Source organism: Phoxinus phoxinus (assembly GCF_949152265.1).
Source record: "Phoxinus phoxinus genome assembly, chromosome: 2".
Classification (NCBI taxonomy): domain Eukaryota; kingdom Metazoa; phylum Chordata; class Actinopteri; order Cypriniformes; family Leuciscidae; genus Phoxinus; species Phoxinus phoxinus.
This window is the reverse complement of record NC_136877.1, coordinates 30237659-30250169: the sequence shown is the minus strand read 5'-3', so window position 1 is coordinate 30250169 and position 12511 is coordinate 30237659. Positions and strand designations below refer to the sequence as shown.

Below are 12511 nucleotides of genomic sequence, written 5' to 3'. Positions count from 1 at the left end.
CAGTGTGAAACGGTCGTTCACGCGCCTCTCACGTTTGCCATGTGAAACTGTCGTTCAACTGGCCAGCCCCTTGTCTGTGCAGGTACAGAACTACCTGTCAGAGGCGCCCATTGGCAGAAGTGAAAATGCATTGATCTACTGGAAGATCAACAAAGATCGTTTCCCTGCACTTGCTCCACTTGCCCGAGCTTACCTCTCTGCACCTTGTACAAGCGTCGACAGTGAGCGCTTGTTTAGCCTGGCTGGACATGTGGGTGGGGGTGGGGGGTATTGGATGTGAAAAGAAGGAAATGTTTTTTTTTTTTCATAACACACTTCACTTTAATGTGTGTGAATTTCCCACACCGGGAGTAATTATTTGTTTGAATGTTCTATATTCTATGCAAAATGTTCTGTTAAAGAAAACATAGACAAAAAACATTTGTGTGTGTTGTAAAGTGGTTAGAAAAAATAAAATCGGAATCGGCTAAAATCGGTATCGGCAGGTCAAACTTGATGAAAAATCGGAAATCGGAATCGGCCTAGAAAATTGAAATCGGTGCATCTCTACTAATGACTGTAAATTAGAAAGTTGTCCGGATCGAAGAGAAGAATATACGTACCGAGTTTGGTTACTGTAGGTAAAACTAATACCCCCTTTTTGACTAAAGGTGGCGCTACTGAGCCCCATACCACGCCCGTTTCTGAAACTTCACACATGTCTATTACACAATAAATGTCAAATGCATGTTGAGTTTCATGCAATTTGAAGCATGTTAAGAGCCTCAAATGCATCCAAAAAGAATATAAAAGTTTAAAGCGTTGCCATGGCGACAGTATTAAAGATATCAATAATCCTTTCACAGGTCTACATCTGTCGTGTGTTTACAGTATACAGATGAAGTTTGAAGCAAATCGGGTAAAAATAAGAGGGTGATTTCAAAGCATTTCGAAAGTGACACACTTCCTGCTGCCAGTTGGTGGCGCTATAACTTTGACTCACAATAGTCACATCCATGTGATCGGCCTCTTACAGCGAACACACTGCTGAAGTTTCATCAAGATCAATTAATGTATGAGGATGTTATAACACACTTCCTGTTTCCAATATTCGCCATAAATTCGTTTCCTCGCCACGGCCAAACCGTTCGAGATATCAAAAATCCCCTCGCAACTTTTCATCCTCAATGTCTTGACTTCATGCTGACCGAGTTTCGTGGTGATTGTTTGAATCGTCTAGGAGGAGTATTTTAAATTCCATTGCATGTGTTTTTTAAACTACGCCAAATAGCCGACTTCCTGTTGGGCAGGGGTAAAAAGTCAGAGCATGAAGGATATATGAACCGATGAGATCTATAAGTGTACCGAGTTTCATATTATTTCATGCAAGCGTGTTTGATTTATGGACCAAGTTTTCGGACCCCGTTCCAGGGGGCGCTGTCGAGCCCCCCTGCCACGCCCGGGTACCAGCTTCAGTCCAGCTCTAATGGCCGCGGGTTCTGACCAGTGTGCAAAGTTTCAAGAGTTTTTGAGCACGTTAAGGCCCCCAAAAGTGGCAAAAACCTTGAAAAAAAATTTATTATAAAGAAGAAGAAGAAGAAGAAGAAGAAAAACAAAAAACCCTTAGAAGAACAATAGGGCTCTGCGCCCTTTCAGGGCTTGGGCCCTAATAACAAAAAACCCTTAGAAGAACAATAGGGCTCTGCGCCCTTTCAGGGCTTGGGCCCTAATAATGCACATTAGAATGACAGAATTGGGCCCGATCAAAACTGATGTTGGCCTGTTTAATCAGTGGAGCTAATAGAAGATACGAAAAGTAGTGCTGCCATCTGCTGGACATTGTTATTAAATAAATTAAACAAATGTCCAAAAGCCTGAGGAGTAACTGGAAATACAATTAAAGTCACAAAGACCACCGATTCAATAATATAAAGAAAAATGGATTTTCGTAGAAACACAGGCCTGATGAATCTGTGACAGATTTTGGGACAGGCCACCTAGATAAATCACATAAACATCACAACAGACACTCAGACTTTGAGGATTTACAGATCCTGTTGAACAGTTAAAGTCCCTGGAAAAGCTTGTTAAAGTTTAGTACCTGTCCTCTGGGATGGTCTAGAGTTGTGGTTTGTTCCTTATCTAGGTTAACATCTCAATGTAAGGTCAGCTGGGTCCCTTTCCAAGCGCTCAATCACTCTATTGATGTGCTCTTGTGAAGGGTCTGGAGCCTGCAGCCAGTGTTGGCCTTTCATTCAGCAAATTTAAGAAAAAACACCAGGGTAGATTTTCTAAAGTAAGCTATCATTACCATGCCTTCATGTGATTTAATGCAGACTTTAAATAACATTATTTCTGTTACTGTTACTTTTTTCACTTTCATCCCATCAGGCCGCCCCTTTAATACTACATTTTACCATTAGTATAGATTATTATTGTACAACCATAATAAATGTGAATAGGGGATTTCCTTTCACATAGTGTCTTTCTTTCATTTTGCCAGTGGTAGATTAATTTCTCTGTTTATATACTTAAAATGATTCCTGAATTTCATTTTCTCATGTAATGAGTCACAACTACTTGGTTTTATAATAAGGCACCACACGCTCATACTCAAATCGTTCTAGCAACTTGACTTTAACTGTAACTGATGGGTAATCAAATCACTCCATCTCAGAAACAAAATAAAACAATAAAACATGGGCATGGGTCGCTTTATGAGGTCAGTAAACATTTACACCACTTAGACATTTAAAAATAAATGCTTAAATGTAGCTCAGATACATATGCTCATATTAAAAGAATTGAAGTTAATGAAATTGTTTGGAATAATTAATTTTGAATTGATTTTCTCTCTGAATGTTCAGTCATCAGATGTAGAATGAGTCGCATAAACATTAAGTCTGTCTGAGAAGAGTCTCTGGGTTTCAGCGTTGCACGTGAAAGAAGGATGTGCACACACAACCTGTGACAGCGTCGGTTAATTGTTAGCTGCTCAGATGCCACCCAGAATGTGTGTGCAATTCCTAGCTTGAAGATTCAGATCTGAGTTTGGGATAAGAAGGAGCCCATCTAAAGGTAAGGAATCATGTAAAGAGTACACTGTGTTGATATAATGTATTTGTATAGTTCTTATTTCTAAGGGTGCCTGCCATTGGCTTGCATGTCCTTGGAAGTTCCTTGATGAATAAATATTGGAAGTACGAGAATAATGTTGCTTGTGGAGGAAGTAGACAATGCTGTGATGTGTAATTCGGCCATGACCTTTTCATTTTGCTTAATATCTTTTAGGAACTGTTAATGCAGATTTATTTTGTAAGGTTAACTCATGTTGATCATTTTGAAGATTGGCAATAAAAAGTGATGGTATTTGTCTCATTTATAGCCAAATGACAGCTATATGAAAGGTAATTACATTTTGGATGTTTGTGTTGGGTTGTATTGGTCTGTATTAGTGTTTATAGGTTGCAGTATCGGTAGGCTAGGAATTGTTGAAACACTGGGAGTAGTTACATAGTAACATAGCAAGTTGCTGTAAAGTGAGAGCTGTGCTGTCATTTGTGTACATAGGAAAACTTTGGACACACGGTTACAATTAACATTGTGTTATGTTAATATATTATGTATTACCTATCCTGAACTAACAATAAACAACCCTCTTACAATTAAAGACAAGTTAGTAAGAAGTTACCTCCCTGCTCCTAAACGTGAAACTTGGCTTCGTCAACCCAAGGGAAATTGGGTTAAAAATTGTGCTACCTAAAAGTAGCTACGTCAACCCTTTCCTTGTGGTAATTGTAATTATTGTGAGAATCTGGGTAAAACTGACACATTTATGGATGTTTTCAGTAATAAGACTTACACAGTTAACAGTTTTATAAATTGCGATACTACCCATGTTGTCTATCGATTAGAGTGTACTTGTGGCTGTTTTTACGTAGGTCTCACTAAAAGGAGTCAGACAGGGTAGCTGAGCATGGGTATGCCATCCGGACTGTAAATATGAATTATCCAATGGCCAAACATTATATAGACGCAAAACATGGGAGGGATTCAACTTTACGAGTGGGCATTGAGGCTATTCACCTTGATGCCAGATTAATAATTAATAATTATGATGTGTAACTAGCTTATTCATATTTATTGACTTTTGGTACATATTGTGTGGAGTACACTAGATGTTTGTAGTGGTGTCACTTCTATTTTTCCACTTGGAGATCTCTCATTTGGTCTTGTATTTGTATGGGTTAACCTCTGGCATTAGACATGACCTGAACTATTGCTTCTAGTGAACAAGAACTTGTGTTGCAAGTGCCAGAGTGGCACACCTGAAATCAATGCAATAAGTATGGCTTGATTCTGTCTGTTTGTTACCAACACCCTGATGAAGGCCAGTGGGCCGATACGCGTTGGTGTTTTAATGTTTTAGCCATCAAAAACAATAAAGGCTTAACTTTTGCATTCTACCGAGTGCCTGGACCTGGATTTTTTTCCAATTCTTTTTTATGAACATTTAACCCTTCCAAGAGCACCAGAGGATACAACACCAGCTCCCCTTTGTCTAATCCTCTTACAGTGTTTATTATTCTTCATTGTTCATTTCTACACACACTTTGCAACATTTATGAATGTATTACAAACAAACATGAATAACAATAAGCTATTGTACATTTATGAGTTAACATTATATTAGAATAATAAATGCTGTAAATTGCCAGGAAAAGTGACAAAAGTACTTTACATATCAGTATTTTTAATACCACAGCAAGCTATTAACTGACTCCCTTTGAAACTAGAGATGCGTCTCATTGGCCAGCTTTTGAACTCGACAAATGAAAAGGAAGTAGAGACGAGTACATCAATCAGAGAAGCTCTTCTTGACTGTGAAATGTATTTATAATGGAGATCATTGAGCTTACACTGCTTCAAGTAGGCTATTCACAGGCCTGTATTTATTTAAGCAATGGCTTGTACTGAGTTGCATTGGCAGTGCTTTTGATCTGAGACGGTTCTGTGTTCTGGTCAAACCTTGGCTTCACACTGTCACCCCCTCTTTCCAACCAAACCATATCAAGTGTCTCTTTCAAAGGAGTATTGTGTTGGTCAGAGCCTGCTCACCTCTAGCCAATCCTGGTCCCTCTCCTCCTTCTTGTCACGTGTTTGTTTCAAGCACGGTCAGCCAGGAGAATAACTGAACATTGAAGGTTCCACCCACTTTTTGGTGGTTATTAAACACATGAATTTGCAAATGGATCAAAACTTTTCTGCTGGAAAAACTGAAAGCATTGCAGGTTTGTCTTTCGCCTCACGCCTCGAGTTAAACATGATTCTCATGTGACGGTGGAATTGGTGGCACAGAAAGTAAGCTTGAGTTAACCTATAGTTTGTCTTTGCTAACTGCACCTGAAAAATGTTCAATTAGAAAAATATATTTAATGCATTATAATTTATGTTACAATATTGTAACTTGTTTGTTGTAAATACATATTTTCTACAAATATGATAAATGTTTGGCAGAAAGGAAACATTAATCTTAACTGAAGTATTGATATGTGTTTGTTTACTGTAAATCTTCATGTTAAGTGAGAGTATTTACAGGGTTACATAATGGACCATCAAGATAATGGCAGCACGGATGAGCCTATTGACTTTTAACGGTCTCCAAATACATTTTTTCATTAGATTTAGAATCAGTGGCTGCTTATGGACATCAGCCTGACTGTCTTAACTGTAGATGAGATACAATATTTTCTTATCTGTGTAGGATGAGAAAGCAAATTCTTTAAAATTGGAAAAGGTCTTCAGATGACTTTGTTTTGCACAAAATTTATTTGACTACCTAATGTGCACAAATAAATCATAAACTAAAATAATCATAAATAAATAATATTTGTGAATTCTTCTACTGAGTTTACAGCAGTATTTTAATATTTGTAATTCATGAAAAAAATGTCCTTCAGATTTTTTTTGCAGCCAATTCTAATCTTTGCTTCTTGACTAAAGTATAAACTGAACCTTTGACTATTGTTCTGCGGTTGCTAGGAGACAAAATGATCTGAATTGAAGTGCAAGTGGAGCAGATGTTATGTGTATGAATAAAAAGATCTGTCGGAGAGCCCATAACATGTTGACGCACATTCACCTGCAACACTTAAAGCATTATAATGTCTTTAAACGTTAACTTGGCCTATAGGATGCTTGAAGTAATCTGACACGATGAACTACACTAGCAAGAACAAGTCATCAAAACAACAAGAATAAAAGAGCTATAAGACTTCCCTAGATTTCTATCTGTCTTTCAGTTCAGGTTCAGGCTTAGTAATTTTTGTTCTTTTTATTTATTAATTAACTTTTAATTGATCATCATAATAAATGTAATTAGGTTTATAAGAAATGGTATATTATAGTTTTGTCTGTATTTATTCAGGCTGACTGCACAAAGTAAAAACTGAACTGTTGACCCTGTGAATGATGGATGTGGATCTGAAAAAAGCGAACACTCACAATGGGAGCATTAAAGAGGCTTTGAAAACTAAAAAGTCCGAGCAGCCAAATGCAGCAGTTCTGCGTCAGGATGTGAGTATGAGAGAATGAGGCACATTACACAAAAGAATGTGAAGAATGTTTAATGATCAATGGTTTCCGTCCAGAGTCGATACATGTGGGCGTGTAATTAAGTGTGTGAAGGGTTTAACTGTGGGTTAACCTGGCGGTGCCTGTCACCATCACAGTGTAATCCTTTCCTTTCCTGACCCATCTGTCCGAGCAGTCTTTTGTAGCTCTCATTAATGACAAGTTTAACTATTTATATGTAATTCTGCATACATAAGAACATGGAAGGTCTAGTAATATGAATCGCTTTAAGTAGTTATTTATTGCAAACCTTGTTCTTTATGTTGACCCCAGAGAAAACCTTCAGGCAATATAAATAGAAGCCTCGTCTTTCCTGTGTTAAAGTGGAGTGATATCATTTAGATCACATTTATTGGTAAAATGCCAGTTCTATAAAATAAAACAGTAAAAACTAAAATCAGTCATTTTAAATGCTACGTGTGAATTTAGACATTAAAACATTATTATGTACGGTATTAAAAAGGATGTTTATGAAGAGATTTGCTAAATTATTAGTGTTTTAAGAAATAACTTTAATGGCAAAGGTAACCTAAATGTAATAATGGATCAAATGAGCATAAACAATCGGTAGCCAGCATATCAGATAAAGTCACAAATCTCTAAAATCAGCTGACAACCCCTTGTAGTATCAAATCTAATTTTATTATCACGCTAACTTAATTACATTATCAGTTAAACCAATCCCTAAGCCTTTAACCTTAAGCCTGTGTGAATGCCTCAGGTGGGTCTTGTAAGTGGCATCTGTCTGATAGTGGGAACAATGATCGGCTCCGGGATCTTCATTTCTCCCAAAGCGGTGCTGGAGGGAACTGGAGCTGTGGGTCCGTGTCTGTGTGTGTGGGCGGCGTGCGGATTACTGGCTACACTGGGTCAGTATCCACACAAAGACATTATCTATGAGGTTGCACAAAAGCCTGATTACCCCCTATAACAAAGATTAATGTGTGAGATTAAGCATAATCACCTCATGTATCGTGTCATATTTGTATTTGCTGCTTGATAATCTCACCATATACCATGTATGCAAAATACAACCTTTTTTATAGTGTGTAACATAATTTAAAAGTCTAAAGGTTGCTGCTTTATTAATTTGTTTATTAATTATTAAACACTTTACGATAAGGCTCAGTTCGTTAATGCATTAAGTAGAATTAACTTACAATGAACAGTATCTTGTAATAATCAAGGTTAATGTTCATATATATATTACTTAATTTTTGTTCATACCACATAAAATGCATAGTAAAACTAATTTCTGACAAATTAAATGTTAAATATTTATAAATTAACCAGGATTGTTAGTTCATGATACGTGATGCATTAAATAATGTTAATGTATTGGACCTTATTGTAAAGTGTTACTCTTTTAATTCGCTCCAAATTAAATTTGTCTTACCGCATTATGTGTTACAAATATGTAAATCTAAACTAAATCTTTATTTTATCCAGCACTTTCTGCTGAGATTATAGTTGGGCAAAGTCAAGGAGGTTAATCAGATATGTTCACTCACTCAGAAACCCTCAGTCAGTCTTTTTAAGTCACATACTGTTCAGGAAAATTCCCAAGACACAGAAATCCTCTTTAGTTTAATACTGACTCTGCCTGCAGAAGACCTTTTGGTAATGGACTCATTGACCTCAACTTGAACAGTGAGAAACTAATGGGAAACTATGCGTGTGTGTGTGTGTGTGCAGGGGCCCTCTGCTATGCCGAGCTGGGCACAATGATCGTGAAGTCTGGTGGTGAGTATCCATACCTGATGGAGGGCTTTGGGCCTGTGCTGGCATACCTATATTCCTGGACCACGGTCATCGTGTTAAAGCCTTCGTCATTTGCCATCATTGCCCTGAGTTGTGCCGAGTACGCCTCCACTCCATTTTACCCAGGATGCACTCCTCCTCAAGTGGTTACCAAATGCCTGGCTGCAGCTTGTATCGGTAAGTACAAGTCTAGGCCCTGTTTATATTCCAATGACATTATTTTGGTCTAACCCTCACTTTGTTCTCTCATCAGTAATAATTACACTCATCAACTGTCTGAGTGTGAAACTGGCCTCCAGAGTGCAGAACTTTTTCACCGCAGCCAAACTCTTGATTATTGTCGTTATCGTGGTTTCAGGCATCGTTCTGTTGGCTCAAGGTACCTCTCTATTCCCTGAGAACAATCAAACCAGCTTTTACCCGACCTCATATCTCATTGCCAGATCTGTTGTTGTGACTCCTATCTTATATGATATCAGTTTTTATTGACTGGCTTATGTGACATCGAAAAGGACAGCAGCATCTTATTATTCAATTGAAGGGACTGAGTTCAAAAACATTTTGATAACAGATCAAAAAATAAATATGTTTTGATTATGTTGTGAAAGATGACTCATCGTAGACTATGCCCAGAGATTACTGTAGATGTGTGTTTAGATAAGTAGACCTCTGTAAATGTTCAATGAAAGATCAATAAAATGTGTCTTTTTATTGTGTTTTAAATGTTTTTTAGGCAATACACAGAATCTTAGAGACCCATTTGCAGGGGGAACAACATCATTTGGAGCAATTGGCCTTGCATTTTACAATGGCCTCTGGGCTTATGACGGATGGTAAAGTAATGATGAGCTCATATAATGTTGCACATGTATATGAGGCTAATGTTAAGCAGCAGTGTACATATTTTTAAAACTTTTAATACGCCTATTAGACTCAAAGAATCAACTTTCTAGTGTGCTCTCAGCCCTGGGAACCATTCACACCGTCTAATGATAAAGGGAAGTATCATTACATAATGAAAAGGGAAATTGAATGCTTGTCAAACCTTGTTTTTAGTTGCGTGTGGTTTTTCACCAGATCATTCTTTATCCATGGCTTTTTCATTCTGAGAGAAGCGTGTATAAGACCAGAAGTCAGCTATGGCAATTCATGTCAAAGTTCTCTTTTCTTTTTTTCATAGGAATCAGCTTAACTTCATAACAGAAGAGCTGAAAAATCCATACAAGTGAGACTGAAATGTTCTAAATTAAAATTCCAATTCTGATTTTCTAAAACATGTGAAATCTGTATTATAGTATTGTTAGCGGCAATATTATCAGCAAAATGACATTGCAGTATATCTGCAATCTTACATTGTTAGCTGTAGGTCTTCTTGTGTTATTGAAAATCTATTGTGTTTTTGTTTATTATATATATACAGTACTGTGCAAAAGTCTTAGCCATGTTAGTATTTTCACACACAAAAAAGTTTTAAGCCAGTTATTTATACTTCTTTTGCTGTAGTGTGTCAGTCGGAAATATCAGCTTTGAATTTAGTCTCAGTTTTTTTCTGTTTCTTCATGCATCACAGACTCGATGATGGTGAGATCAGATCTTCGTGTGGATCATACCGGCTGTTGTGCATACAAAAATCTCACTAGATTATTACAATTAATGGCAAAATAAATGTTTGGAAATGTCAACTAATATTTCCTACTGAGACACTACAGCAAAAGATGTATAAATAACTGGCTTAAAACCTTTTTGGGGTGAAAATACTAACGTGCCTAAGACTTTTGCACAGTACAGTATACTATATACAGTGTATATATATATTATCATGAAAGTGTTATTGTATTGAAAATGTGGTGTTTTTATTTATTAATTTCATAGATGTTTATTTATTTTTTATGATTAAGATTTTTTTTTTTACAGAAACCTTCCCCTGGCTATCATGATTGGGATTCCCCTGGTTACTGTGTGCTATATATTTGTCAACATAGCATATTTCACTGTCATGACCCCTGTTGAACTTCTACAGTCTTCTGCTGTTGCTGTGGTGAGTGTGTATTGTAGTCATAGTTCCCAGTACCATGGAAAACCTTTTATCAGCCAAACAATAACAAGCAAGAAAGGTTTGAGAAAAAAGAAAAGAAGTTGTCAGTTAATAAATGCTTGTGCAATGATCTTTGAGTTGTATTTTACTAAATCATTGGGTTCTCCACAGACCTTTGGTGACAGAGTGCTGTACCCATTATCATGGGTTGTGCCTCTATTTGTGGTTTTTTCCACTTTTGGTGCAGCCAATGGGAGCTGTTTCACGGCAGGAAGGTTAGGAACTTCAGCTGTTTTATAGAAATTTGCACACAGGATTAAGTGCATGCTGAAAACTGTTTTCTGGGCCTTACACTTACTGTCTGTTGTGTTTATACCTGTTAGGTTGACGTATGTGGCAGGACGGGAGGGTCACATGGTTAGGATCTTGTCGTACATCAGTGTGAAACGTTTCACACCTTCTCCAGCTCTCATGTTTAATGTAAGTCTCATGTAATATTCCATCCTCAACACTTTGGACAAGGCTTATCACTATTTTTGCCATATTACATCAACTGTTCTAAACACTAACATTATATTTGATTTGTGATAATGTATTTGTTCTTGTATGTGATTTGCAGGGCATCCTGTCAATCATCTACATCATGCCAGCAGACATAAACACTCTCATCAATTACTTCAGTTTTGCTCAGTGGGCTTTCTATGGGCTCACATGCCTTGTGCTCATCGTTATGCGATTCACTAGAAAGGAGCTTCATAGACCTGTCAAGGTTAGAGCACATTATGCATGCGACACAGCATAACATGGCTGGATTAAAAATATATCTATAATAATTAGCAGATGCTATTATTCAAATTAACTTTAAAATTATGAAGATCATAAGCTATTTGTCATAAGACCCTACAATAAATATGAAGGCAACTTTCAAGAGTAAGCTAGAGTAGAAGCTAATACACAAGTGAAAATCTGAGAATCTTTTTTCATATATTATGTTTATCATAGCAAGTGCCTTTGTTTATGGATTCATTTAGTACTTGCATAAGAGGTGTGTCTTCTGGATTGATTATTTCCTATCTAGCTATTTCAATGCATTCGGAGTCTCAAATTTGGTCTGTATTTTATATTGCCCATGTATACTATTCTCGAATGTGGTAGATGTCTAGCTCAATGGCATGGACTGAATCAACCATAAATCTAATCTATTGTAAAAGGACTATACCCGAATTGAAAATGTTTGCCTTTTGTTCCTCTCAGGTTCCGATAGTCATTCCTGCTTTGGTGGTGATTGTGTCCTGTTACCTAGTTCTTGCTCCCATCATAGACAAGCCTGAGTGGGAGTACCTGTACTGCACAGTGTTCATAGTCGGCGGTCTTCTCTTATATGTACCCCTCATTTACTACAAATTCAACTGGACTCGCCGCATCATGAGTAAGTAGCTGGAAATCACACATTTGGATATATTACAGTGAACTGCTTGTCTTGACCCTTGACATTTACAATAATTAATTATATGTTTTCTGAATAATATATAACTTTTAAGGCTGTTTTTAGTGGATGTTCACCATTATCAGAAACATTTAGCAACTCTTCCCAAATGCTAGATTCTGAAACTTGACCTGTTGACGCTTACAGGGCCATTCACTATGCACCTTCAGCTGCTACTGCAAGTCGTCCCAGCTGAAAAGATTGAGTGACAGATGTCAAACTGGAGGAAAGACACAGACATAATAGCCTGCAATGGAGGCTATTATGATTGATTCGTGGAAATGTGGATAAAGGATCCTTAAAGGGAACACGGCTGCATATGGACAGATTTTTTTATTTATTCCTAATGCAAGACCATCCATTGCTTTTACAATGTATTGCAAGCCTTTCCCAGGTCACAGGGATTTGTTTTTACTTTAAAGAATAACATATCACTTCCACGAACTTCTGTAAATTATGACAACTTCCAGTTCATCTAACTTATTGTGTAATTAAATGCAAGTTTGTTGTACAGGATAGCAATTCTATTTTTCCACATTTACGGAACTCAAATGTATTAATTGTGTTAATACCCATTTAATCACAGTAGAAGAATTGTAGTCATGCAAGTCTTTAAG

General features: G+C 37.1%; 1 protein-coding gene across 1 annotated transcript; it reads left to right on the top strand.

Annotated features, from left to right (window-relative positions):
• Positions 1-2952: 2952 nt before the first annotated feature.
• On the top strand, positions 2953-12236 carry slc7a9 (solute carrier family 7 member 9). The gene is made up of 13 exons (XM_079594430.1): positions 2953-3057; positions 6407-6555; positions 7334-7481; positions 8308-8550; positions 8627-8752; positions 9107-9206; positions 9554-9598; positions 10288-10411; positions 10580-10683; positions 10792-10888; positions 11028-11177; positions 11663-11837; positions 12042-12236. The coding sequence occupies exons 2-13, from the start codon at positions 6448-6450 to the stop codon at positions 12101-12103; spliced, it is 1482 nt and encodes a 493-aa protein (XP_079450556.1). The 5' UTR covers positions 2953-3057; positions 6407-6447; the 3' UTR covers positions 12104-12236.
• The last annotated feature ends 275 nt before the right edge of the window (positions 12237-12511 follow it).